This window comes from Lobosporangium transversale, assembly GCF_002105155.1.
Source record: "Lobosporangium transversale strain NRRL 3116 chromosome Unknown BCR41scaffold_47, whole genome shotgun sequence".
Taxonomy (NCBI): domain Eukaryota; kingdom Fungi; phylum Mortierellomycota; class Mortierellomycetes; order Mortierellales; family Mortierellaceae; genus Lobosporangium; species Lobosporangium transversale.
In genome coordinates this window covers 146,090-171,677 of record NW_019029025.1, presented here as the reverse complement: position 1 = coordinate 171,677, position 25,588 = coordinate 146,090, and the positions used below count along the sequence as shown (strand labels likewise).

General features: G+C 40.9%; 10 protein-coding genes across 10 annotated transcripts; 6 read left to right on the top strand and 4 right to left on the bottom strand.

Annotated features, from left to right (window-relative positions):
• Positions 1-553: 553 nt before the first annotated feature.
• Positions 554-3,888, top strand: BCR41DRAFT_171525 (hypothetical protein). The gene is made up of 8 exons (XM_022019704.1): positions 554-813; positions 1,249-1,340; positions 1,517-1,550; positions 1,964-2,103; positions 2,298-2,396; positions 2,598-2,672; positions 2,819-3,282; positions 3,371-3,888. The coding sequence occupies exons 1-8, from the start codon at positions 750-752 to the stop codon at positions 3,750-3,752; spliced, it is 1,350 nt and encodes a 449-aa protein (XP_021877401.1). The 5' UTR covers positions 554-749; the 3' UTR covers positions 3,753-3,888.
• Positions 3,889-4,761: 873 nt separating this feature from the next.
• Positions 4,762-9,014, bottom strand: BCR41DRAFT_425248 (hypothetical protein). Its single transcript, XM_022030557.1, has 8 exons — positions 8,569-9,014; positions 8,249-8,430; positions 7,957-8,112; positions 7,640-7,846; positions 7,446-7,534; positions 6,731-7,334; positions 4,938-6,617; positions 4,762-4,844 (listed from the first exon to the last, which is right to left on the bottom strand). Exons 1-8 carry the CDS (start codon positions 8,873-8,875, stop codon positions 4,809-4,811), a joined length of 3,261 nt encoding a protein of 1,086 aa, XP_021877400.1. The 5' UTR covers positions 8,876-9,014; the 3' UTR covers positions 4,762-4,808.
• A 67-nt stretch (positions 9,015-9,081) lies between these two features.
• On the top strand, positions 9,082-10,986 carry BCR41DRAFT_327213 (hypothetical protein). Its single transcript, XM_022021649.1, has 6 exons — positions 9,082-9,256; positions 9,408-9,631; positions 9,776-9,893; positions 10,018-10,187; positions 10,328-10,591; positions 10,728-10,986. The coding sequence occupies exons 1-6, from the start codon at positions 9,124-9,126 to the stop codon at positions 10,926-10,928; spliced, it is 1,110 nt and encodes a 369-aa protein (XP_021877399.1). The 5' UTR covers positions 9,082-9,123; the 3' UTR covers positions 10,929-10,986.
• Positions 10,987-11,165: 179 nt separating this feature from the next.
• Positions 11,166-13,972, top strand: BCR41DRAFT_389334 (Eisosome component PIL1-domain-containing protein). Its single transcript, XM_022028112.1, has 4 exons — positions 11,166-11,414; positions 11,564-11,578; positions 11,691-12,111; positions 12,240-13,972. The coding sequence occupies exons 1-4, from the start codon at positions 11,235-11,237 to the stop codon at positions 13,925-13,927; spliced, it is 2,304 nt and encodes a 767-aa protein (XP_021877398.1). The 5' UTR covers positions 11,166-11,234; the 3' UTR covers positions 13,928-13,972.
• Positions 13,973-15,616: 1,644 nt separating this feature from the next.
• On the bottom strand, positions 15,617-17,111 carry BCR41DRAFT_361271 (hypothetical protein). The gene has a single exon (XM_022025497.1). It carries the CDS (start codon positions 16,989-16,991, stop codon positions 15,693-15,695), a length of 1,299 nt encoding a protein of 432 aa, XP_021877397.1. The 5' UTR covers positions 16,992-17,111; the 3' UTR covers positions 15,617-15,692.
• Positions 17,112-17,647: 536 nt separating this feature from the next.
• Positions 17,648-18,241, bottom strand: BCR41DRAFT_400267 (hypothetical protein; the record flags this gene model as incomplete). The annotated part of the gene is made up of 3 exons (XM_022029130.1): positions 17,648-17,762; positions 17,894-17,910; positions 18,008-18,241. The coding sequence occupies 3 exons, from the start codon at positions 18,239-18,241 to the stop codon at positions 17,648-17,650; spliced, it is 366 nt and encodes a 121-aa protein (XP_021877396.1).
• Positions 18,242-18,658: 417 nt separating this feature from the next.
• BCR41DRAFT_400266 (hypothetical protein) lies at positions 18,659-20,396 on the bottom strand (the record flags this gene model as incomplete). The annotated part of the gene is made up of 4 exons (XM_022029129.1): positions 18,659-18,841; positions 18,931-19,041; positions 19,110-19,204; positions 20,177-20,396. The coding sequence occupies 4 exons, from the start codon at positions 20,394-20,396 to the stop codon at positions 18,659-18,661; spliced, it is 609 nt and encodes a 202-aa protein (XP_021877395.1).
• Positions 20,397-21,123: 727 nt separating this feature from the next.
• On the top strand, positions 21,124-21,519 carry BCR41DRAFT_171486 (hypothetical protein). The gene has a single exon (XM_022019703.1). The coding sequence runs from the start codon at positions 21,176-21,178 to the stop codon at positions 21,440-21,442; it is 267 nt and encodes an 88-aa protein (XP_021877394.1). The 5' UTR covers positions 21,124-21,175; the 3' UTR covers positions 21,443-21,519.
• A 234-nt stretch (positions 21,520-21,753) lies between these two features.
• Positions 21,754-22,195, top strand: BCR41DRAFT_361270 (hypothetical protein). The gene has a single exon (XM_022025496.1). It carries the CDS (start codon positions 21,908-21,910, stop codon positions 22,070-22,072), a length of 165 nt encoding a protein of 54 aa, XP_021877393.1. The 5' UTR covers positions 21,754-21,907; the 3' UTR covers positions 22,073-22,195.
• Positions 22,196-23,116: 921 nt separating this feature from the next.
• BCR41DRAFT_361268 (adenylate cyclase associated N terminal-domain-containing protein) lies at positions 23,117-25,512 on the top strand. The gene is made up of 7 exons (XM_022025495.1): positions 23,117-23,499; positions 23,588-23,815; positions 23,961-24,046; positions 24,184-24,289; positions 24,386-24,704; positions 24,801-24,910; positions 24,989-25,512. The coding sequence occupies exons 1-7, from the start codon at positions 23,197-23,199 to the stop codon at positions 25,436-25,438; spliced, it is 1,602 nt and encodes a 533-aa protein (XP_021877392.1). The 5' UTR covers positions 23,117-23,196; the 3' UTR covers positions 25,439-25,512.
• Positions 25,513-25,588: the final 76 nt, after the last annotated feature.

The window sequence follows — 25,588 nt, the reverse complement described above, 5'->3', positions numbered from 1 at the left end:
GCCCATTTCATATCCACATAATCTGGATTACATCTATAATCTTGCATATGGACATTAGAGATTATTACCGCCTGGATTATTTCTTCCGTAACAGAAACTGACGATGAGAGAGAGAAGGAGAAGAGAGGATAAGGGACAAATGGTATTAGCAAGTAAAAGGTGGAATGGTAAGAGGAACGCGTTGTTTTTAATAAAGTACAAAAATGAATCAAAATGGTTGATGATGTGTGTAAATTTTAAGTGATGCCATCTCTGGATTAAAAAAAAAAAAATCGGGTCCCTTTTGCTGAAAAAAAAAAAAAAAAAAAAAAAAAAAAATTAGTTGACTCTGGTCCTAAGGTCGCTTTATAAGAAAGGGAAAAAAGGACGTGATTACAAGTGAGGAGAATGAGCATGGGACACATGGTCATGAAGAGAATGACATTCTACATGAACCCATGCAACATTGCTTTTTTGAATGACCTGGTCTTCATGCCTCACTTTTCTCCTTCGAATCCTCACAATTTTTTTTTTTTTTTTTTTTTTTTGTTAAAAATAAAAATTTTTGCCTGACCAAAAAAAAAAAAAAATAAAAATAAAAAAACACGAAAAAAAAATTTGTTAAAAAATAATTTTTTTTTTTTCTTCACTTTTCTCTTCTTTTCTTTAACTCCATTCACACCATCACCAAAAAGCAAAAACAAAAAACTCAAAGCTCTTTTTTCTTTTTTTTATATTCTATTCTAAATCCCATTTCTCCATCGTTAACAATGTCTGATTCCGCAGAGTCTTCTGATTCCGAGGTCTATATTCCTCGTGACCCTGTTGTTCCGCGTATGTTTATTATTTTCTATTCTTGAGCAACCACCACCATTTTTCATACAAGAGACAAAGAACCCAAAAAAAGAAAGAAAGAAAGAAAATTATTCTTGTTTTCTTTTTTTTTTTTCTCTTCTTTTTTTTTTTTTTTTTCGTCTTGCATATTTGTCATAAAGCGTTCTTCCTATTACCTTTTGTCTATTACACTTTCTTTGTTCTCTCTTTTTTTAAAAAACAAGAAAAAAAAAAAAAAAAAAAACGCGTCAGCATCTGTTATTTTCTTTTGTCTTGAAAGAAGGAAAAAAAAAAAAAAAAAAATTGGGAAATAAAAATTTCAGATGTTCCTACTTGGTCAAAAGCGTATGACATGATCTTTACCCTCACATCTACTCACCCAAACTAACTTTCATATCTCTTTGTCTTTCTTTCTTTTCATTTAAAAACCCTTAGTTCCCGTCACTGGCCCTCGTGAGCGTAAACAAGTCGAACGTTTCGCTGTGCCCGTCGTCGAGAAGCCTGAAAAGAAGCTCGAGATTCCACATGTAATTAAATGACTTTATTTTTTATTTGTCTTCACTCCCTTCCCCCTTTCTCTCCTTCCTTCTTTCCCTTCTCTGTTTCTCATTCAAAATTTGTTTGTCTGCACAAGTAAATATAGTTATTTCCTCTTCACATTGATTAAATTCTTGTCTACTCATTTGCTTTTTCAAAATTACAGGGCAAGGGTGTCAAGCTTGGCGATATTCCTGTGGGTAAGTATCTTTTCACATTAACCATTAACTCGCATACGCTTAAAAAACATCTCTCTCGGCCAATGAAATTATTATTTTCAGGATCCATCTTTTTTTTTTTTTTTTTTTTTTTTTGGCAAGACGTTCACGGATAAACTCGGATACGCGTAGTCAATCCGGATTTTTTTTTTTTTTTTTTTTTTTTTTTTTTTTTTAAAAAAAAAGCTCTGCGCATCCCCGCTGACACTACGACTTTACACAATATGTATAAACATATTTTACAACACAGCCTCTATGCAGTGCTCAACAATTGTCACAACAACGTGGATCATCAATATTATTTCATTTCGCTCAAAAAATAGTCTTTAAATATCTTAATCCTTTTTTTTTTTTTCTTTTTTTTTTTTCCTCTCCTTCCTTCCTTCCTTCCATAGTCAGCGCCAATTTGGATAAGCTAAAGGTCAGTGATGAGACTGTCAAGGGCCTTCACCGTCTCCTTTTCGGCCGTGTCACTGCGACTAAGAGCCCAAAGAACGATATCAAGGCCTTCTACGGATTTGCTGATTTGAGTGAGGTACCGTACTTTTATCTTTTTTATTTCTATTTTCTTTTTTCTTTTTCTTTTTCCTTTGTATCGCGTGATAATGCTTATACTCATTGTCTTCGTCTCTTTGTAAACAACAACAACAACAACAACAACAACAACAACAACAACAACAACAACAACAACAACAACACTTTTTTTTTTTTAAAAAAAAAAAAACATAGAAAGAAGAAGAGGCTTATGAAGAAAAGCTCGGCAAATGGACTGTTGGTGGCCTTCGCGAGCTTATCGAGTTGTTCAACTTGGAGACTGGCGGTGACAAGGTAAATGGCATCACATTTCTCAACTCGTACAAAATCCCATCGCCATGTCCGTCACGCGCACTGACATTGTGTATTGTTCCTTTTCTTTTCCGATTAAAAAAAAAAAAAAAAAAAAAAAAAAAAAAAAACTCGTTTTGGATTAACCAACCATTCCGTCTCCTTTTTTCTCACCCTGAAAACCCGGTTTGTGAAACAATGCAGGATGCTTTGTTGGAACGTATCATGGTCTTTTTGAAGAAGCCTGCTGATTCTGGCCTTGTCCCTCGTGCTCAAAAAGTAATTTAATTAGGTTTTTTACAAGATGTCTTTTATATAGTTGTATAGGAATGGTTGGATCCATATTTTTGTGTGACGACAACTGACTTTATATATAACTTTCATTATTCATCAAAAAAAAAAAAAAAAAAAAAAAAAAAAATTAGCTCGCTTTGGAGGCCAAAGAGAAGAGAGCTCAAAAGCAAGCCGCCAAGAAGGCCAAACTTGCTGCCAAGGCCAAAAAGGCTGCTGAGCTCAAGGCCAAGAAATCAGAGGCGAAGAAGGCCCTCTTAGCTAAGAAGAAGGACGCTCAAAAGACAAAGACCACGGTCACCACAAAGGCCGCTAATGAGAACGCCAAGGTGGTCATCCCCAAGATCCGTTCCGCATTCGACATGTATGTCAAGGAACATCAGAAGGAGATCAAGGAAAAGGTCGAACCCGATGCTTCCCGTGCCGATATCTACAAAAAACTGGTCGACAAATGGGAAGCTGTCCCTGCAGCCACTAGAAAAGAGTACGAGGCCAAGGCCGAAGCCGAGAACGCAAAGAACGCAGAGAAGAGAGCCAAGGCACTAGAGGCGATCAAGTCTACAAAGGCAACCAAGACAGCAACATCCAAGAAAGAAAAGTCCGGCAAAGCAACGTCAACGAAAACTGAAAAGAACGTCGAGAAGGCAACAGCAGCAAAGTCTGATAAGAAGACCGAGAAGGAAAAGCCCGAGAAGAAGGAAAAGGTTGAAAAGGATGAAAAAGCTGAAAAGGCCGAAAAGGCTGCAAAGGAAAAGAAGGAGAAGGTTGCTTCAAAGACTGATAAGGCCGAAAAGGCCGACAAGGCTGATAAAGCCGAGAAGGCTAAGGCTCCTAAGGCTGAGAAGAAGGAGAAGACACCAAAGGAGAAGGCGGAGAAAGCTGACAAGGCTGAGAAGACCGAAAAGTCAGAGAAGGCTGAGAAGGCTGCTAAAAACTCCAAGGCTCCCAAGGCCGCCACTAGTGCTGATGCCGAGAAGAAGACCAAAGCTTCTAAGGAGAAGAAGGTTGAAACGTCAGAATCGGCAACAGCTACTGCTGATGCACCCAAGGAGAAGAAGGAGAAGGTAACCAAAGAAAAGGCAGCTCCCGCTAAAGAGAAAGCTGCTACTAGTACTTCCGCCGCTGCCAAGGAAAAGAAGGAGAAGGCACCCAAGAAGGCTGCTGCTGCCACTGAATCATCATCATCTTCAGCATCATCAACAGCAGCTGAGGATAAGAAGCAGCCTAAGGAAAAGAAGGCTAAAGCAGCAAAGGACGAGAAAGAAAACAAGTCGGAAGAGAAGACCCCTAAAAAGGCCGCTACTACCACTTCTGCTGCTGCAAAAGCCAAGGTAACAAATACAAGAGATACTCTGGTAATTTGATGTAATTTGAATTAATATCAACCTTTTTTTTTTTTTTTTTTTTTTTGTTTCTCGTATGGTAAATTAGGGTGAGAGCTCAGAAGCCAAGCCCAAGGTAACCAAGAAGGCTGCCAAGACTGATGCCGCAGAGACCTCCAAGACTGAGAAGAAGGCGGATGCTCCTGCTAGCAAGGTAAACAATCCGGATCTATCGATAAGCTCGCAAGTTATCTTTTTTTATTCTTTTACTAATTTTAATTTTAATTTTATTTTATTTTATTTTTATTTTTTTTTTTGCAAAGCAGAAGAGAAAGGCAGAATCGTCCGATGCAGCTGCAGTCACTGCAACTAAGAAGTCTAAGGCATCGACAGCAGCTGCCAAAGAGAAATAGGAAGTGAAGACGCAAGTGCCACGGATGGATCTGGTTGGAAAAGAAAAGAAGACTTCAAGGATCAAGGAGTGAAGGAAAGGAGCAGTCGGAAAGAAGGATATTGTTTTCATTATTATTATTATCATTGTTGCTGTTATTATTATTATGGGGTGCTCCTTTCTTTTCAGCTATGAATACCCATCTCTTGTATTGATAACTCCTTCTTGCCCTCATTTCTCAATGGAGAAGAAAGAGAGGACTGTCATTTTATTCCAATGCATCAAAAACTGTTTCTGTTTTTTATTCCGTTTTGGATTTCATTTTTTTTTTTTTTTTTTTTTTCTTTTCAATCATTAGTAGTATCGTAGTATCAATATAACAATTGTCTGAAGCATTTTTTTAATATCATGTCATCTCTCTGTCGAATTAATGATGCTCTCAATGGTCTACATGAAGAAGAAGAAAAAAAGAAAAAAAAAGGCATAGTCAACATTTTATTAGTAAAAAAAAAAAAAATCTTTTGACAAAAAAATACTTACATTCATGTCTAAAGGTATGGGATCAAAACATCTTCGATATGCTGTCTGTTGAGTTTCCTCCAGCAACGAATACATCAATCGTTCATCTGCAGTTGCAAATCTCCAAAGCCAAACCTTGGCAAACTCTGCATCAACCTGGATCTGTTGAAAACTTCGTCGTCCATAGGTTCGTAGACGTACAGACTCTGCCCAAGCCTTCAATAGAATCTTGACGATCCCAAACATGATCCCTGTCCGATTTAAATCTTGGCATCGAACAAAGATATCCACTCTGTCAGAGAACAGCTTATCAATATGACTGAGGAGTAAGTTCCTTTGTTGGTTCTCAAACAATCGGGTGTTATTGTTATTCATGGTATTCATGGTGTTGCTTCCGAAGGATGTAAGTGATTCGTTTCGGTTGGAAAGTCGACCGCTGTTGTCGTTATTGCTGCCACTTCCATCACCGCCACCGCCACCGTGTCCATATCCATGTCCTCCTCGTCCTCCTAGAGATTTGAACCCAGATTCTCTTCGAATGGATTCAGAGCTAATTTCATGATTGCCGAGTCGATCATCACCTTCATCACCATAGACCATCATGACTTGATGTTCGATATCGTTCAGATATCTGTACACTCGTTCCCAAGTCTCTGAGACAGACGCTGGCGTTTGTGAGGTTGCTGTATCGCCAATAGTACCACCACCATCACCGTCCATCAAGAAGGAGTGCTGCATATCCATCTTCATATCCATATCCATGACAAGCCAAGAGAGCTCATTTCCAGTCCTAGCAACGAACCCATCTAAAAGGACATGTCCGGTTTCTTGGCAAGATTGGGCCACAGCTTTACAGTCCCGTGCTAATTGTGGTATCACAACCAATGGCTGTTCAAAAGACTCGATCAAAAAAGAATCTGGCCGTGATCGTTTCCCAGGTCGGAATAATGTTTTTGAGAGAACTTTATATAGCTGTTCAACAAAGCCGTTGGAGAATTGAAAACAGAGGTGTGACATAACCAATGGAAGTAAGCTATCCTTGTTCCTTGATGTTGATGCTGCTGTTGATGGTGATGCTGATGTTGACACTGGCAAGGACGATGGTATAGGGATTGAGGTAGTAGCAGGAGATGTCAACGAAAGTGATTTCTGTTGCATCTCTTTAAGGACTTGTTCCCAAAAAGATTCTTTGAAGCTATCCTGGAAATTCTTGAGGAATGAAGCTCGGCCTTCTTTAGTCTCTAAGAACTGTGCATCAGAGCTCATACAGTTTTCGAGGAAGGGGATCGTGTCGTTTTTGAACACATCGTGCAGCCATTGAGTAGTCTCTTTCAACACTGATGCAAGGCTAGTGTTCTTTGTTGCTGTAGTAGTTGTAGTAGCAGCAGTTATAGTAGGGGATGTCGAAGTGATATTTTTTACAGTAGATGACAAATCTCCAGAAGGTGTGTCGAGAAGATTCTCCTGCTGTTGTGACCGAACCCGACCTGTAAGATCCTGTATCGAAATCCTTGTCATCAGTTCATCCTTAATCTTCCCAAGAGCTTGGCGGATCAATTTTGTTTCCCAGTCCTGAATCAGACCAGAAGCTAATGTATCAAAACCAATCATATTGCATAGCCCATTACTGGACAAAGAGGCCGAATACAAATTTTGAAGGACATGAATATGAACCTCAGAACGTATGCTTGAGATATCCTCCTATAAGAAGTTTATAAAATAAAAATAAAATGAGATAAAAAAATAAAGAACAATAAAATAAAATAAATAAAATAAAGCAAAAGTTTTGCCTCCTCGTCTCCTTTATAGCTTACAGGGAAATCCAGAAAAGAATTGATAATGTCCAGATATTGGCTAATGGTTTCGGAAATCGCAGTCTTGACAGCCTCTGATGCCTCCTCTCTCTGGTCACTAGTCAAATTAGCATGAACACTCGAATCCTTTGTGATCCATGCAGGGTGTTGACGCTGTTGCTCTGTAACGTGAGTAATCTCTTTTTTTTCCTCCTTTTCCTGTTCAGAGGCCGCTACCGTTACCGCTGTTGTCGCTGTTGAGGAAGTACTAATGTTGTTGCTATTGGTTCCTAGAGAAATGGGTGCTAAGAAGTAATTCTGGAATGATACTACAAATCCTTCCACATGCTTCAAGTAGTTCACGTTGAGATATGATATCTTATCTGCAGCAGGGAGCGATAACAATGATGCTGATGATTGTGTTCGTAATGGCTTAGGAAACGCTTTGGGTTCTTTGGATGTCCCCGAGGATTTCGATGATTTTCTGAGAGTTTTCTTTGGTGTCGTCTTTGGTGTCGGTTGCTGTTCTTGTTGTTGAGCTGAAGGTGATGGGTGGGCATAAAGAGGCAATGTGTCGATGTCTTCCAAGGCTTTGGTTTTCGTTTTTTGTAGGTACCTCATCGATCTTTTTTTTTATTTTTTATTTTTTATTTTTTTATAAGTAAAGTTAGCCAGCATATTCAATTGATGAAGTCAAGGAAAAAAAAAAAATAAAAGAAAGATTTGTTGGACTTACAAATGTAGATATTGTTTCCAAAGTGGGACAGGGCTTTCCTTAAGCGCTAATAGTAAACCCACACATTCCGTGATCTCAGTTAGCGTTGCCTAAATTATTAAAAAAAAAATAAATAAATAGCTAAATTAGTATCTTTAAGATAGGGATAAGGGATTTAGTACCTTTTTTTTTTTTTCTTTTTTTTTTTTTTTTACCTGGTCCGCGCTCATTTTTTGCCTGATCCTGTGAGCGATTTCAACCATGATGGTCTTACACTCCCGTTCTATTCCTGTGAAGACCGCCAGATGTTTGTAATGCTGAAGAAGGTGTAGAGTTCTGCAATAGGATTTGACAGCTTGGGTATATGACTCTGTTTCCAGAAACTGATGCAAATTTGCTGGCAGTTCAAAGACGAATTGAAGCTGTTTTTCGGAAGAAGAAGAAGAGCAGGGTGATCGTTAGTATGAAGAACCAACTCTACTTGAAAAAAAAATATAAGTAAATTCTATTTTTTTTTTTTTTTTTTTTTTACCTTAGTAAGGAGACTATGGACACCATTCAATTGTCGGATTTTCTCTCTCTTGGTACCAAGGGAGCTATGGATAGCAGCTGAGGAGGTGGCAATTTTATTGATATTTTGGGTCAGCCGCGACATTTCTGACTCTAGGTTATCCACGTTTGATTTCATCTAGCCGAGTTTTATTATTATAATATTAAAAGCCATTCGTAAAGTGTTTAACGAAATAAGGCATATACAAGTAACAAGTAGTAGTAATGATAGTATCAATACTAGTAGAGTTTTTTTTTTTTTTTTTTTTTCATACCTTGTTAATGGTCTCGGTGGCACTAAGGAATTTACTATAGTTCTCATACACAAGCGTTTTCATGTCACCATCCAATTGTCTGATATCAGCGACAAGTTCATTATCGGCCTGCACAAGGCCTGGTAGCTGTTTTTCTACAAACATCTTATGCATGTATTTATCGACTTCGAATCCATGGCTATCTATCAATCAGTTTTTTTTGTGATGAAGGGTGGACCTCTAGGGTTAGTTGTATCCATTGTTCCTTCTTTCTTTCTCTATTTCTCTATTTCTCTATTTTTTTTTTTTTTTTTTTTTTTTTTTTTAAAAAAAAAGTATACCAAGATCATAGGGATCAGCTTTGGAGTTAGGCCCCGTCAGCATGGATGGGCCCTCCTTCGAGCCATCAGGATTAGCGGTATCGGTTTGTTGGATACCATAGTAATTGCGGAGAAAACTCTTTGCACGTCGACGCGTCGTAGTCGTTGACGGTGTACCAGTGGTAGTTGTTCCTGTTGGTTCTATTGTTGTTTTGAGTCGAGTCCCAGTAGTGGTAGTAGTAGTAGTAGTAGTAGAAGTAGTAGTAGTATTAGTAGATGATAATGCCGTTGGAGTCGGCGGCACGCTAGTGTCTTCTGCCGCCGCCATTGAATGATATTACTTCCAGAGAGATGCTGGATGAGTTGAGGAGGAAAGTGAGGAATGAGATGAAGTGCGATGACGCTAAGAGGTGTGACCGCTCCGCTTTCCTTTTTGGGTGAGCGGCACAGTCTTTAAAAAAAAGCTCATTCCTTCATTCTTAATTATTCTAATTGGATTTGACTAACAAAAAAAAAAAAAAAAAAAAAAAAAATAGAAGCCAAACATCACAGTGGAATATCGACATTAGCATCATCATGGCAGAGGAGCAAAAGGATTGGTACACGGTTCTGGGTATAGAACGAACTGCTACCACTAAAGAGATCACAAAAGCATATAGGGTCAAAGCTCTCAAATACCACCCAGACAAAAATCCTTCTCCTGACGCAGGTAAATAAATATGATAGTAAGCGACGTGATAAAATAGCTTTTTTTTTTTTTTTTTTTTTTTTTTGTTTGAAAAAAGGCAACCTGAACTTTTTTTTTTTTTTTTTTTTTTTTTTTTTACTTTTTGTTTTTCTCTAAACAAAACAAAAAACAGCCAAGATCTTCCATGAATTATCACAGGCATATGACGTTCTACTTGATCCGGCAGCACGAGCTGCGTTTGATAATCTGCTGAGAGTTAAAGTCCAGGCTCAAGAGCGTACTGATAAATATGATTCTGCGCGGAGGAAAATGAAAGAGGATTTGGAGAACAGAGAGAATGCATTTAAGAAACAACAACAGGAAGAAAAGTTAGCAGCATCTCGGATGCATTATGAGGTCAGTAATTGTTACTATAGTGCCGTCTAGACACTATTCGCTGATATAAAAGGATTCGAGAAGGAAAAAAAAAAAAAAAAAGAGTATCTAACCAACTATACCGCTTTTTTGTTGTTGCTGTTGTTTTTGTAATGTTTAATGTAGATGGAGCGACTGAAGCAGGAGAATTACAAGAAACGAGCAGAGCGGGAGGCAGAGCTACTAAGACAGGCAGACGAGATCGCAGATGCAGCAGCCGAAGCAAGACTAGCAGCTCGCGATGGCAAGTAGAAATAACTTTTTTTTTTTTTTTTTTTTTTTTTACATTCTACATATTGTGTTCTACCAATTGATCTGAGCATGGAAGGAAATCGTACTAAGTCGTTAAAAAATGCATTATCCATTAGCTGAGGCAAAGTCATTGGATAGTACACTAAAACTTAAATGGAAAAAGAGGAAGCACACATTCAACACAGAGGATATTTCCAGCTTATTCAAGAAATATGGAACAATAGATTCTTGTCTTTCAAAGAATTCAGGATCAGCACTGTTGACTTTCAAAACTTTGACAGGAGCAGTAAGTACCTTGAACAAGGAAAAAAAAAAAAAGGATTACTCACTGGAAGTATTGAGAAAGAGAAGTTTTATTATCATTATTTTTTTTTTTTTTTTTTTTTAATCACAAAATATAACTAATCTGTTGTTTTCTACCTATAGTATGAGGCAATGAAGGCGTTCGAAAGAGAAGAAAAAGAGCTCTTACCTTTTACAATAACCTGGGCAGCGGGAGTCGAACCTATTGCTGTTTCAACTCTGCGTTCGAAGGAAAAATCATCATCTACACCATCTTCCACTTCTAATTCATTATCAACGTCGTCAACAGCTGGATCCGACCTACCACCATCGGCATTCAACGTAGGCTTTGGCACATCATTCACTCCAGCATTTGGAGGGGCTCGTTCCGACTTTGGATTCTCACAGGTAAAAAAGAAGGACAGAAAAAAAAAAAAGATTAAGCTCAAATTATAAAGTCGAACAGTGAGGTGACACATCGAGAGGAGCACAAACCTTCTAATTTTACTTTGTTTTATTTTTTATCATGGATATGTCAACACAGGCACCAAGTTTTGCAACACCACCAGCGTTTAGTGGGTCAGCAGCATTTGCAGACGACTATGAGGCAGCAACATTAGCCAAGATGAAGAGCAGGGACTTGGAACGGAAGCGATTAGCGGAGGAAATGATGCGGCAAGATCAAGAAGAGGAGGATCATCTTCGTTTATCTCAAGAGTCCAAAGAGAAGAAAGTTAAAACATAGCTATTTGTTAATTAGACTACTATTAGTATTTTCAAATGTCGTTTACGTGTAGTTGAACCTGTAAAAATAAGATACAGCTTGGCATTTTCTTATCTGGGCTGTGGTGGCAGTGATTGACATAAAAATATGGAGTCTTGGCTCTCCTTTCCTCCAATTGAATCTCGTTCTACTTTTACCTTCAAACTCGCCTCTTTTTTTTTCTACTTTTTTTTTTTTTTTTTTTTTTTTTTTTTTTCTACTTCTTTTGTCCTTCTCTGTCTTTCTTTTACATATTCTTCCTCAGACTCGGCCATTACTGTAATAGCAATGGATCTGCTCAACATTCGATCCCATTTACATGAAGGTGCCCGCTATGCTGCGGGCTCGTTCCTGACACCACTGACGAATGCCATTGGTGAGCAAAGAAGGCTAGTCGAAAGTCTCGGCGTTGTCTCTAAAGTCAGAGTAGAAGAATGTAAACACATGATGACATGGGCAAAGTATCAGGTAATGTAATGCAAAACTCAAATGCCTTGCATTCTGGTTTATGCTCGACAACTTTTTTTTTTTTTTTTTTTTTTTTTGTTTCGAGCCATAGTAAAACGATTTGTGAACTGACTTTTTAATTTATCTGTGCTTTGTTATTCACTGAATAGACTGATGACTTGGGAGTAAGATTTTCTTTTTTTTTTTTTTTTTAAATCTTACATTTTATTCCTCTATGATCTATTCTTGGAGAATTGAGATAAAGGCTAACACCATAGTTATTATTCCTTACATCAGGATGTCCTACTCAAGCTGAATTTACTTATCCGTAAGATCAGTGACTATGAAATCCGATTTGGAATACAATACGAGCAGTTTCGTGAAAAGATAAAGTTCCTCAGGACAAAGGATGACACTCTTTGTGAGATGGGGCGTCTCCAGACGGATTTGCAGAGTAAACTCAAGGAAGCATCCAAGAGTAAATTGCGGAATGCCAAAGCTATGTTGTTGCAAAAGGAACAGGAAGAAAGCAAGATCAAGAGCGAAATTACAACAAACCAGCTTCAACAACTCAAACGTAAAATGATTAAGGATGCCTATACGGATCAGCTGAATGCAATCATCGAACTGGGTAAAAAAATGCAAATCATTGGCGAGCATGGAAAACAATTACTGGATCATATTGATTTAGACGGCGTAAAAGAGCCTTATAACGAAGGTAAATTATATTACTGTTTCCATGTCCAATCTGGTATGATCATTGTGTTTCGTCGTATTTTATCTTTTTCCTTTTCTAATTATTTATTTATTAATTTATTTTTTTACATAATGATAATAAATTAATAGGGAACGAGACAGAGGACATCCTCCAAGCTGCGCGTATTGCACTTGAGAATTGGAATCTTCTTTTAACGGATACAGTCGCTAATCCACCACTTCCAGCTGTTTTGCTTTCCGGAGCGTTTGCTGACTCTTCTAATAACGACCGGAAAGCAAAGGCGTCTGTTGCGGTAACAACAGATGCACCACCTCTTCCGCCTCGATCACCTTCTGTGCCTGGGACACCAGAGCGCGAAAGAGAGAATATAAATGCTGAGCAATCTGAGGAGGAGAGGCTTCGACACCTCGAAGAACAAGCAATTAAACAAGCCCTAGAGTTCAGCCTCGCCACAACAACATCAAAAGTTGTTCAAGGCAAGGACATTGATGATTTGAATTTGACTGCCGAGGAGCTTCGCTTTATCATGGACAGCACGACACCTGAAAAGACAGCATCGATCATTAAACACCAAGGAGGTAGTGCAGCAGACAACTCAGCTAAGGCTGGAAAAGAGAATGAGTTGATTGCTGCCAAGGCTGCTGGCGTGCCCAAAGTGATTAGGAATTCACAATCTGTTGAGACAGAGAGTCGCGCTCAATCTCAACAAGGGCCTCGGCCTTGGGTTTCCATGAGAAAGCCCAAAAAAGGAGAAGAAGTGCCTGTGGAAGAACTTGGAAATCCATCGAGAGTACCAGAGACTATGGGCGATAGCCAGGCAGAGACACCATTGAGTAAAAAGCCAGTGAAGCCAAGTGAACACACAAAGGTCATGGAGAGCTTGGGTAGAGAAGAAGAGCAACCACTTGAGGGCACAGTCAATGGACCTACGGCGGTCCCAGAAAGTATGGGTTATGACGAGGCTCCTTATGAGCCTGTGTCTCAAGTACCAGCATTGGACAAAAGCTGGCGTCAAGAGATTCAAACCAACCAGCAACAACAACAACAGCAACATGAGTTATTATCTCCATTCCCACTTTCACCAGAACTCCAGTATCTTCAAGTTAGTTCGCCGCAAATGCCTCACCAATTCTCTCCACAGGGTTCTTCTGGTACTTTGCGCGTGAGTAATAGCCCACCGTCTTCAGGATCTGCCATGATTAATAATTTTCAGTCTCCTACCCCTTACCAGCCTACCACTAAATATATTCCCAACGCGAACAAGCAAAAGAATCGTCTCTCAGGCACAACCTTGTCAGATCAATATGAAGGAGCCCAGCAATCTCAATTGGCCGACCAAAAGGCTTATCAGTTAGCCCATCAACAATCATACAAGGACTGGAACGACCGTTTACAGAAGCTGCAGAGGCAACAAGAGCATCAAGAACAAAATAAACATCATTACGATACTTCACACTCACGTGCAAGTTCAAAGTCCAGCCAACATCTGTCGGAACAGAGACAACATCAACGCAACTTGATGCTCCAACAACAACAGCAGCTACAAGAATTCTATTATACCCCGAATGAGCAAGAGTACCAGAAGCAACAGATCAAACAATTTCAGCAGCAAAACCCTGGAGCAGCGCCGCCTCAGCACACGGCCTGGAACTGGAGCTATCCTGTTTTTAATGCAGACGCAGATTACCGATATAAGGAGGAGATCTATTATAATAACGATGGTTCCTCACCTACACCATCACATATTTCACTTATCCCAACAAATAGTGCGCCAAGCACGCCAACGAACGAATATGCTTATAAAGTGGAATTGTAGCTTTTGCGTAATTCAGCATATTTTAATAAAAAAGAAAAGAAAAGTAAACGCTACGTCTTTTGGTTGATGGCAGACACGTGATGGACCCCATCTGTACACGACGCTGGGTCATGCAATTATCCTGGTTTTCAAAAGAGCGATGTAGTATTTTTCTAGAAATTATTGTTCGCAAAGTATTTTTTTTTTAATAAGGGCCTATATGATCATGTAGGATTTGTTAAGAAAATCTCGGTAAGTCTTCAAGGTGCACCCATTCATTGATGGACCCATCTATATACCTTTATATCAGATAAAAAGCGGCATTCGCTCAATATCGATCAAATACGGCATAAATAAACGTATAGCTCACGACAGAAAGGCGACATGACATGATGGACAAATCATATATTTTGCTTCAATTCCCAAGATAATTTAACACATTGTATAATACTACATTAGACCGTGGAGCGCATGGGATAAACGAGTAAAAAAAAAAAAAAAAAAAAAAAAAAAAAGACAGGATTGGAATTCACTCATTACACAAATAAAAAAAAAAAAAAAAGCTTAGGGAACAACGGACAAAGAGTTGAGAGTTAGGACCATCTATCTCACGAATGAAGTGTCATTTTAGTTTATGCAAGGCAGGGGCGAAAGCTTTAAAAGTAAGAGAAGAGAGGAATGTAAGGAAAAAGGTAGAGGACCCGATACAAGTCTATGTCCATCTTAGCAGTAAGGTAGACCATGCATGACGGGGTGAAAATTAACGACGGAAGCTTTTTTTTTTTTTTTTTTTTCCTCAACTGACCCATGTAGCCCTCCACGCTCTCTTTTTTCCCAGTCTCATCAAATCTATGCTGCTTAAGCAGTAGGTAGTACTGTCCATAGCCTAGCGTCTTTGAATGGGCTGCTCGGCGTAGCTTATAGACGTGAGTGTTTGTTTATTTGTATCAGCGTTCTTGTTAACATGTATCCTATGCTTAATCCATGGCTCCTGACAACAGGGTTACAAGATCGGAATAAATGGACAACGGCCAAATAGCATGTCATAACCTAATATTTGATCCATCTACCGTTTTACATTTTCTCATTCCCGTTGATACTTCGAGGTAGAATATCAATAGTTGTTTGGTTTATTTGAAGTCTAATAGGATGAATTCTCTATCTATCCATGATATTGCCGCTCTGCCAGTGTGCCAATGTAGTGTGTTGCCCAACTTTCTACAAAAGCATCTCAAATGCTTAGAATAGCGAGGACCCTGCAGGAAACGGCGAGATGAAGGAAGTAAGTGGGAAAGACATCGCTTTCTCTCACAAGCACCGTCAAACATCGGAGATTAAGGGACACTTTTTTCTCCGTTAGACAAGCGCGTGTTGTCCGAATGGAGTCGTCAAAACAGCTGAGGTTTGGAGCTGCATCAATGGAGTATTTTCATTTGTCCCTTTTATCGTCGATAGATATTGCACTCTAACCGTTCCGTTGCAGCTGATTCGGTTTGTACTCGGTGAACTGACAGAGTCAGGGTCTTTGTGTCTGGTTTTTGATGAGAACAAGGATTTCCAAACCTTGATTTACTTGCGCAAAAAAGAAAGGAAAGACCAGAACGACAATCAACCAGCAAATAAAAAAACAAGGGGACTAAAATCTTGCAAACAGAGTTTTTTGGGTGGACAAGGAACTAATTTTATTAAATTACAATACATACAATACAAGTAAAATACAACGCCATGCGTAGAAGGCGTGGAAGGACAGCAATTAAACCTGCACACCTTTGTCATTCCTTTTACCCTAAGATGAATTATGGAATTTATCAGTAGCTGGTACGGATGAAGAGTAGAGTTTTGATCGAGACATGACAAGCCGCCCTACTCGAGGCTTCCGTTCCCAGCTATCTGAAGGCGAACTGTTGAGAGACTCGGACGAAGGGTTACTACACCCATAAAGATACGCTCCACCAGAATGACTCTTGCCAAACTCGGCAGAGCCGCTCATCGGCTTGGAGTCCATTGGATACTGTTCGGTGGACGTATTACCTGAGGCCTTGGTGACAGCAGTGGCAGTTAAGAAACTGGGCCACGATGAAATTGTTGATTCTACAGACTTATTTTCAGGATCCTCTACACCAGTAGCCTTAATGAGACAAATATCACTGTTCGATAGAGGAGGAGGCGGAGCGTGAATTGAGAGACTTCGGGTGACATTGTTTGTCGCCCTGAGACTACCAGGTGTTCTATAGTAACTATGGCTATGGAAGTTGTACTGATGAATCATACGAGCTGCTGATCTCGTGGGTTTTTGTTTGAGCCATTCTTTAGCGTCTGACGAGCTTCCAAGCAGGCACTGCTGACTGCAATTTGCAGCGTGATCCAAGCCATTTCGCTTCAGTGGAAACGAGGAAGTCTGCGGGTTGGTGCCCAGACCCTCTGTGTGCTCACTTTGAGCCGCATTCTGATTCGGGGGTAGCTGTGGGATCACGATGGGTGCTGAGTGATATGTATGCACTGACGACTCTTGTATTTGTTGGGGGTTGAAGTTAGGAATGGCGTTGAGATCGTCGGGCTGGGTACTAATAGATGTTGCGATCGTTGAGGTAGCAGAGAAGGATGTAGCAGGAGAGGTCGGAGTCAGAGGTGAGCACTCAGCCTTGGGCCGGGCATAAAAGTCCGTCTGGGATACTGACAAACATTTAGGCACGAGATGTTTATCTCGTAGACGGCGAAGGCCCTTTATAGGGGGTACTGATGGAGAGGAAGGAGAAGAGATCCAGTGGTGAGAGCGGGAGAGCCCGTGGGGGAGTCCGTGGGCTATTACGTCTTCTAATTCTGATGGCTGTTCAGAGGAATCTAGAATATGGCCGACAGACGAGGAAGGCATTGACGATAGTGATGGTCTTTGATGTGATTGTTGGCACTCGTACTGTAGTTGCAGCTCACATTGAGGCTGGTATTCTTGCCCATTAAATAACTTTTGTTGTCGGTGTTGCTGCTGATGCTTTAATTTACGGCTGAGAGATCCCCCACGCTTCTGGGTTCGCTTTACAAGTCGCTCGTTGACCTTGTCGTGGTCAGAGCTCGAGACATTGCCCATGTCTTGGAGTACAAGAAAAGAAAAGAGGAAGCGGTGATGCAAATGTAATTGAGAAGAGAAATACAGAGAAGTTCATGGAGAATGGAGAATGGAGAATGGAGAATGGAGAATGGGGAATGAAATGAATGTTTTACACAAACAAAAAAATGGAAAGAAAAACAGGAAGAGGAAAAAGCCTTTTTTAATTTAGTGTGGTACAAAGCAGCCATACTATGCAATGCCATGTGTGCACTGTCCAAGTCGGTCGAGATTTGATAGTATATAATACCTGCTACCCTAGAACTTGTTTTTTCCCCATCCCAATGCATGCTCATTGGTAAATGTTGATGTAATTCAAAGGATACATCGTGTTTGCATAATACATCGGTTGTATCAGTTGGAGCAACAACAGCAAAAAAGACGCGTTGCGCAGGAACGGAGGTTGTGGCGGAGCCTTCTTTGGGGCTCTAGTCTCCAACGTGTGCCAGTGTCGTGATAGCGGTTTTATTCTAATACGGTTTTATTTAAATAAAGAGGGACGCTCTGGTACTGATCACAAAAGAGTTCGTTAAAGCCTATCTGTTAATCTGTAAGGTTTTTTAATGTTAGTCCAGAAATTCACAGATAAAAGAACTTACAAATTTTTTGTGGATGTACTGGCACTCAAATACTTGTGTCTAGTGTCGTGCGCGATTTGCAGGGAAAGCAGGCGACTCTTCCATGGGTTTGTAGTTCGCGGGACTCTCTTGGCTCTTAACCTGAGCAAGACCGATTCTTGCAATGCTTTCCGCTCTAAATGCGTCACAGTCGAAAAATACTTTGCATGCACGACAATATTTAGGACGAGGATACACCGTCTCCAAAAAGTTATCGCAGAGAGGTTGAGGACAGCGGACACTGGTGTAAAATCCGGGCGCCCCTACAACGGAGTGTCCTCATGCTTTGATTTAAGCGTTTTAAATGGTAGTCGTTTATCAGCAAGGGGTCTATGACTTTCCGAGTTTTCTTTTTTTTTTTTTTTTTTTTTAAAAAGATACCTGTGTGACAAGCTGTTTCGTTATGGCGGTGTGCTTGCTAGGAACTCCTTTACTACTTTCAAGAGGTCCTAAGCCGACGGCAAGCACTCCTATTCCCCCGAGCATCTTCAACACTTGCTGCACCGCGTAGTCGGATGTAGCTCGTTGAGCCTTTCGTAATTCCCTTTTTTTAGGTGCCATCTGGACTCCAAATTCTTCGATCCTGTCTGTGTCTGGGATTCCTCGTTCATCCATTGGAAGTACCCATTGTACGTATTCCTTCCATATACTGAGGTGGCGCTCTCTACCTCAATCATTCCTTTTTCACGCTTCCTTTTGTTCAACAAGTGATTGAAGCGGAGGATGGGAAGGTACAAGAGCTTGCTTCTCACCCTACACTGTTTGACATAGGTTAGGATTATGAGGGTTCAGCGAGGGAAACGTAAGGGCGTTAACAATACAAGAATCGCATCTGGTGATGGTTCTGGTACTAGCAGATGAGCATTGCCCTGGTCCATTGAGTGTGAGTTCAATGTTTTAAGTGGTTTGGAGCTCCTCGTCCAGTTTATGTTTACCTAGTCTTCACCTGTCAGGCCTTCACCGGCCGCCTTTGAACACGTGTGATGAGGAATCCTCCGATCCCTGGCTGAGGTCTTCTTCATCTACGTCAGACTACGGCTGTCTCTTCGTCTGGGCTGTGCCATAGGCGAGTAGAATAAGGCCGTTGGTAGAGATCGTTCCTTTGAGCTTGAACCGAGTAACATCTTTGTCTTTTGACTCCAGGGGCGCTTTGTCTGGTATCCGTGAAACAAGTGGTTTCCTCCAATGTCGCAAAAGAGGGCCTGTATCAAGACCCTGTACATATTCCGACATTGCGGCCTTGGTTGTCGAGAGGCAAAATACGCTCTGGTAGCTGCTTAGTGCCTTCGCTCACCCAGAGATACCTGGGTGACCAGGAGGACGTAGGGAAGTCTGGTTATTTTTCCGCTTTTTTTGTTCTCTCGCAAGAAAAGCTCAGCATCGCTCATATCTTCGATGCTTTTCTCGACATCGAGCTATGAAAAGAAAAAAGAGAGAATTTGGCGGCAAAATATGCATAAAGATACTTTACACACGATCATACCAATGCGTTCCTGTAGTACTGCCTCAATGATGTCTGTATTTGGCCCATTTGTAGTTCTGACGCTCTTGGAAATGTAATCTTTTTGGGATCAAAGCCTTGTTTGTCCCCCAATGTGATGCTAATATCCTTTATTGAGGAAAGTTTAGTGGTGATCTTGAAATATTCATAAGCGAGGAGTTAGTGGGGTGTTTCTGGAGCCTTTCCTTTTTTTTTTTTTGTTTTTATTTTTTACCCTCGCGTAGTTTGGGCTGTGTCCACCCTGGCCACTTAAAAGAAGGGTAGCGAGTGGGATGATTGTCGATTATAGTAATTCAAGAGATCAAAGTTGTTTTTATTATTGCTGCCAAGCGGGAGCTTTATATTGGGATCCCGCCATGACCGCCACACAATGTTCTGACCTTATGAGTAAAAATGGAAGTGCCCCTGGGGTGCACTCCCAAGCCTCATTACGTAACAGTGAGACGGAAGGAATAGTCGGTGCTATCCAAGACTTCGTCCAGTGCCTTCTTCCTCGACCTTGTTGCATAGTCCTCTCAATTTCCAGGGCCATCGCCCAATATGGATAGCGGCGTAGTCGGTTGAGGACAACAACCGCCCCTCGGATTTGGCTTGTAACATTTTCCCTTTCATCTGCGTCCAGTTCACCTTCCCTTGTCTTGGAGCCTTGAGGCACCTACTGGTTAAGGCCTTGATAGGGTGCTTACTGCTATAGCTGTGATCGACCTTCGTAGCATCCTTCAAGTTCCTAATTGGTGCACCTCCTTTTCTGGTCCTCTGAGGCCACTTGCCTTTATGCTTCCGCTTTTGTTTTTCCTCTTACTTCTTTTTTTTGCCTTTCTTCGACGTGGTAGATGCTTAAGGCCCGGCCTATCGTGCTGACGACAGTTACCGATATCAACTGTGCGTCCATTCAATATGCACGGCTTGTTAAAAAAGATGAGCCAGAACTAGCGATCCTTTCGCTATATAGAACGATTGCACGTCTCTATAATATCTAAGGAGGGCCCAACGATTAATATCGGAGGCGTTTGCTTCCAAGACCGAAACTATAGCTTGAGCTTTCTTACGTTCTGCGGCGCTCAGATCGTCTTTGCTGAGCCATTCTATGCGAGAATTCTTTCCATCGAGTAGACGTTGCTTGAAGTTATCGAACTCATTGTTCGGTGATAACGCTTGAAGCGACGTTTGATGGCTGGAAGCAAAGACGCGGAGAGCTACTCTGAAACGGCCTTCTTCATAGACTACGTTCCTCCCCAACTTCTCGCTAGCCTCCCTGAGACATTTCATTGTAGCTCTTGTCTCATGCAGTATTTCGAACTAATTGAAGATTATTTATCGGACCCAACGTCTCAAGGTTCTTTGAGCAATCATGCCTGAGATGGCATAGAGCAACACCAGATGTTCGCGCATTCTCAGGCTTAATGTTTAGATAGGTTTGTCACGCAAACAGTTTGCTTGTTACTATAAATAGTAAGTTTGTTCAGGCGCTTGATTACCCCAATCTTCCATAACAGGATGACATTCCTCAGCTCTGCCACTGGGCCTTGCATATCTTTCAATGAATGTACAGTACACGGTCTCTTTCCTCTATTATATGCTATATCGCCCAACCTCTCCACAGGTCTATAAATCCTTCTTCACGCAACGCTCGAGCGGTGGGCTTTCCTTTCCCCTCTTTAGCTTAGCTGGTGCAGCATAGCTGGCGAGATAACCCGCTCGAGAGGGAGTCCTGAGTCAAATTCAACGCGCGGGGCGACTAACGCCATATTGAACATCAAAGCTCGTAGACTCTTAACACTACATATGTTTATGTGCTTGCAAAACATTTTATTCCTGTCATAGTTAGGGCGCGAACAAGAAAGAAGGGCATTGCCACCTATAAAGTACTCTTAGTGTAGAAAACGCTTTGACTATCAACTGAAGGGTTAACAATCGTTAGAATATCGCTTATAAACCTTAGTTGGTAAATTACATGCTTTTATAGCATTTAAATTGAGTGGCAAAGCCTTCACTTTTCTATTCTTTTCGTATTCTCAGACAATCGCAGGCTGTGCACCTTCCTTGACATGAAGGAGTTGCACTCGCAAAGGCAATCGACTCGCGTGACTTTTTTGTTATCCCAAACAAGCTTCTTTAAAGTCCTGGCCTCACAACTCCAAAAATTTATCGGTTTCCATTTGTTGGTGATTTTCTACGCGCATGGAGAGATGACTTTGAGAAGTGGTATTCATATTCCTTCCACGCCATATGCTTTTGTTACGTCCTGGTTGTACATATATGTATTTTTTTTTAGTTCTGAGGATGCGTACACACAAAGGAATGAAGGGATGTGACGGAGGTGTATTCCCATAGAAAAAGCTGATGTTTGCTGTCCTTGGTGGTTATTTTGCGCCATTCTGTAAATATAGCCAAACATCTGGAGTGGCGTGGAAAAACCGGCCAAAACAAAAGACAGAAGCCTAAGTACAGAAATGTCTGTGTGTAACGAGAGGAGACCATTGGTCAAAAAATTCGGGTGTTCTTACAGTAGAAGTTTCCTGTCACCTTTGCAGTAGAGAGGGTTGGGTACGAGCCTACTTAATTGGTGCATTGAGAACGACGTGACTCTAATACTTCTTTGCAAAAATAAATAAATAAAAAACTACGTCTGTTCACATACATCCATTGAATGCAGTTCGACACACCAGAAAAAAATATATATATCCCACATGATTGATGCCATGTCTGAAACAATAGGTATATGCCATGCATGAAAGATAGAGTCCTAACCTCGACACAATGACTATGACCATAGAGATATGAATCTTTCGATCATGCTGTGTTGTCAACTCGAAAAGGTATATGTACCCTTTTTCCTCACATTGAAGTTTCCTTATCACCGCTCACATTCTTTCCACACAGTCTTTCACCGTCTACATCCACAACACTCGAATCACACACAGTCTTTTCACCACTCACTCTAACATATCATTATGAGTGTGATATGTTGGAATGATTCCCAATGGCTTCTATAAGCCCAACAAAACCTAGTCCCCCGATTTTTAGCATTGTTTACCATCCCAGATTTATCAAGAGACGGCAACAAGATGAGGAAGTAACCGATGCAATAAACTAAGAATAGTAACCAACGGAGTCCATTTCAAGCCTATATAGCGGCGACCATTATCACTATTACATACACCAGTCAAATACTGGAATAAGAATCAAGCTCTCAACATCATCAAGTGATGCCATGAGACTCCCAAGGGAATGCTAGGATTATGTGTAAATCTTCATTATTAATTTTTTTTTTTTTTTTTTTTTTTTTTTTTTTTTATCGCTAAACACAGGAAACCTTTGTCTCCTAGGCCAGATTGGTTCCATAGTAGTCATTTCTTCAAAATGACAGTCGGTTTTTTTTTTTTTTTTCGCTAACCTATTTCCCTAATGTTTCATATATAGGATTTCTTTCTCTGACTCGACCTTTCTTTATAAGCGCGCTCACTTTTGTCAACGAGTTTATACGCCCAAGAAGTGCCCATCCATCCTGTGAAGACTTTGTTGGACAAGTCCCTTGTATTGTGTCAGACGTATTTGCATCGCAATTTAATGGCAGCGCATAGTTATTCATAGCCACCCGAAGAGACCACAACGACCACATTACCTTCAGCCTGTGGATGCAGATGAACAGTCTCCTTGGATACATCAAAGAGCGATAGCGGCGACAGACACAAGCACGAGAACAGGTACAGGCAAAAAGTACAGGCACAGGCACAGTATCGAGTCTTGATCAGAGCACAGCGTCAGGCCGTGACCAGAGCAGCAAGTGGCCAGCGGTATCTTTGTATCATAGCAAAAGGTGGATCAAAGAGGGGACGCAAGAAGTTTTTAGGGTTGATTAAATAGTATGATACTCGTGTTCAGAATTACTCCCTCGGTGACGTAATAGGGCCAAAATTGTACTGCACTCGTGCTACACTCATAACGCGCTGGACACGCGTTAAAATTATATCCTCTTCATTTTTCTCCTCATAACTTTTTAACACACATTTTGCATTTCGCATTCTATTAAACTCATTCGCATCATCCATATTAACCTTTACACCCAATGGCTGAGATTTCCTCACTCTCATCGCTGCTCAAGCGATTGGAAGCTGCTACCACTAAGCTAGAGGACTTGGCCATGACCGGCGTTTCTGCCTCCAATGTCTCGTCTTCACTCACCGGCAGTAGTGGTGCACATGCGCCACAAGGTCAGCTGTCGCAGCTTGCCGAGGTTGCTGTTGCTGGTGACGCGCCTACTCAGAATGCAAGCCATCCCCAGGTTGAGGCCTTTGATGAGTTGCTTGATGGACATGTGAAGAACTACTTTGAGCTTAGTAAAGATATTGGTGGCCTTGTCGAAGAACAGGTTCGTGACTCCAGTTCATATGATTTAGCCTTCGTTATGGGAAAATATGCATTTAAAAATTCATTGCATGTAAAAACTCTCTGGATAGGCCAAGTATGTCTGCAGCTTGTTTGCTGCTCAACGTGAAATGATCGTTGTTGCCACTCGTAGCCAAAAGCCGCCTCTGACCTCTGACATTTTTCGTCAGTTGCTTGAACCTACTCAGGTTGAGCTGACAAAGGTCATTGAGGTCCGTGACAAAAACCGTTCTAGCCCCTTGTTGACTCATCTGACCACAGTGGCCGAGGGTATTCCTGCTCTTGGTTGGGTGGCTATTGTAAGTGTTACTGGAAAAGTTTTTTTTTTTTTTTCTCGATTCTTCTGTACTTCCGAAAGTCATGCCTCATTACCCCTAGATAAAATTTTAAATATTGAGCACTAATAATTTCTTTAATGATGCCTGTTCCTGAAAATGGTCACAGGAGCCCAAACCAGCACCATATGTCGGAGAAATGAAGGATTGTGCTCAGTTCTATGTAAATCGTATTGTCAAGGAGTGGAAAGAAAAGTATTTTTTTTTTCTTTTTTTCTTTTTTTTTATTATTATTGATGTTAATGCTGTCGAATAAACTGGTGCCAGGAAGATACCCGCCACCCATTATTTACTATCTTTTGCATAATTTATGCTTGTTTGCATGATAATAGGGATCAGAACCACGTTCTCTGGGTTCGCTCCTTCTTAGATTTGTTGGTGGAGCTGCAGAACTACGTTCGCAAGTACCACACAACTGGACTAGTCTGGAACCCAAAGGTATGTCAGGATAAAATCCTAAATATTTCGCAAAGGATGCATGCATTAACATTGGCTCATCATAGCTTAACGATATCTGCATCATTATTACTACAGGGAAATGTCTTGGATAGCAGTAGTTTGAGCCGTGCATCTACCGCCGCAGCCTCAAGTCCCGCCAATGTTACTACTTCGGCTACTCCTTCAACATCAGCACCATCTGCTGGCGGGCCTCCACCTCCGCCACCCCCACCACCTCCTCCAGCATTGAATGCAGAGCCTACAAAGAAGACATCAGAAAACGCCATGTCAGCTGTATTTGCTCAATTGAATCAAGGAGAGGCGATCACAGCCAACTTGCGCAAGGTTGATAAGAGCAAAATGACTCATAAGAACCCAGAGCTTCGAACTTCAGGAATGGTGACGGCTTCAGCTGGTAAGGATCGTGAAGCAGATGCACCTCAATTATTACTCATGCTTAAGTTAATCAAGCATTCAAATATTAATTGTATCATCTTATAAACTGCGTTAGGCAAACCTAGTTCTCCTAAGAAAGCTGGGCCTGGAGCTCCCCCCAAGCCGGCATCATTGACTCTCAAAAAACCTCCGAAATTGGCTTTAGAGGGCAACAAGTGGATGGTGGTAAGTGTCTTTTTGTGTCGTTCTACCTGCTGTTACTCATGCCATTTCTAAACCATCTTGTCCCTCTTATCTTGATAGGAAAATTTTGAAAGCAATAATGGCGTTATTCTGGATAACGTGGAGATCAATCACTCAGTTTATATCTTCGGGTGCAAAAACTCGACTATACAAGTTAAGGGTAAGGTTACTACTGTCGCCATGGACTCGTGCACAAAGACAGGACTTGTTGTCGAATCCTTGATCTCTTCGCTCGATGTTGTCAACTCCAAGTCAGCTCAGATTCAAATACTTGGAAAAGCTCCCACCATCAGCCTAGACAAGGTGGATTCATGTATGGTTTACTTGTCGAAAGAATGCCTTGATGTTGAGATTCTGACATCAAAGTGCTCTTCTATCAACATTCTTACGCCGGATTCAACAGAAGAAGGTGCTGAAGGAGACTTTGTTGAACGCCCCGTTCCGGAGCAATTCCTCACAAAAATTATTGATGGAAAAGTTGTTACCACAGCAGTTGAGCATACTGGCTAAATAAAAGAATATAAGAAGGCTTTAATATCTTGTAATCTTGCTTCAATCGAAAAATAAACTGGTCTAAGTTCAAACCTGTAGCGTGTCATTCAACGGTCACTCTTTTGCCACCGTTGACTTCTCTTTGTCTGTCTGCGCCTTTTCATTCAT

Bases quoted from the DNA above. Each gene is read 5' to 3' on its own strand.
- BCR41DRAFT_171525 (XM_022019704.1), top strand. From the start codon at position 750: ATGTCTGATTCCGCAGAGTCTTCTGATTCCGAGGTCTATATTCCTCGT. The intron at 814-1,248 runs GTATGTTTATTA...AAAAACCCTTAG, and splicing joins TCGTGACCCTGTTGTTCCGC to TTCCCGTCACTGGCCCTCGT. The intron at 1,341-1,516 runs GTAATTAAATGA...TCAAAATTACAG, and splicing joins AGAAGCTCGAGATTCCACAT to GGCAAGGGTGTCAAGCTTGG.
- BCR41DRAFT_425248 (XM_022030557.1), bottom strand. From the start codon at position 8,875: ATGGCGGCGGCAGAAGACACTAGCGTGCCGCCGACTCCAACGGCATTA. The intron at 6,618-6,730 runs GTAAGCTATAAA...AACTTCTTATAG, and splicing joins ATTCTTTTCTGGATTTCCCT to GAGGATATCTCAAGCATACG. The intron at 4,845-4,937 runs GTAAGTATTTTT...TTCTTCATGTAG, and splicing joins CCATACCTTTAGACATGAAT to ACCATTGAGAGCATCATTAA.
- BCR41DRAFT_327213 (XM_022021649.1), top strand. From the start codon at position 9,124: ATGGCAGAGGAGCAAAAGGATTGGTACACGGTTCTGGGTATAGAACGA. The intron at 9,894-10,017 runs GCAAGTAGAAAT...ATTATCCATTAG, and splicing joins AAGACTAGCAGCTCGCGATG to CTGAGGCAAAGTCATTGGAT. The intron at 10,592-10,727 runs GTAAAAAAGAAG...ATGTCAACACAG, and splicing joins CCGACTTTGGATTCTCACAG to GCACCAAGTTTTGCAACACC.
- BCR41DRAFT_389334 (XM_022028112.1), top strand. From the start codon at position 11,235: ATGGATCTGCTCAACATTCGATCCCATTTACATGAAGGTGCCCGCTAT. The intron at 12,112-12,239 runs GTAAATTATATT...ATAAATTAATAG, and splicing joins AAAAGAGCCTTATAACGAAG to GGAACGAGACAGAGGACATC.
- BCR41DRAFT_361271 (XM_022025497.1), bottom strand. From the start codon at position 16,991: ATGGGCAATGTCTCGAGCTCTGACCACGACAAGGTCAACGAGCGACTT.
- BCR41DRAFT_171486 (XM_022019703.1), top strand. From the start codon at position 21,176: ATGAAGGAGTTGCACTCGCAAAGGCAATCGACTCGCGTGACTTTTTTG.
- BCR41DRAFT_361270 (XM_022025496.1), top strand. From the start codon at position 21,908: ATGAATCTTTCGATCATGCTGTGTTGTCAACTCGAAAAGGTATATGTA.
- BCR41DRAFT_361268 (XM_022025495.1), top strand. From the start codon at position 23,197: ATGGCTGAGATTTCCTCACTCTCATCGCTGCTCAAGCGATTGGAAGCT. The intron at 23,500-23,587 runs GTTCGTGACTCC...CTCTCTGGATAG, and splicing joins GTGGCCTTGTCGAAGAACAG to GCCAAGTATGTCTGCAGCTT. The intron at 24,705-24,800 runs GTAAGGATCGTG...AAACTGCGTTAG, and splicing joins AATGGTGACGGCTTCAGCTG to GCAAACCTAGTTCTCCTAAG.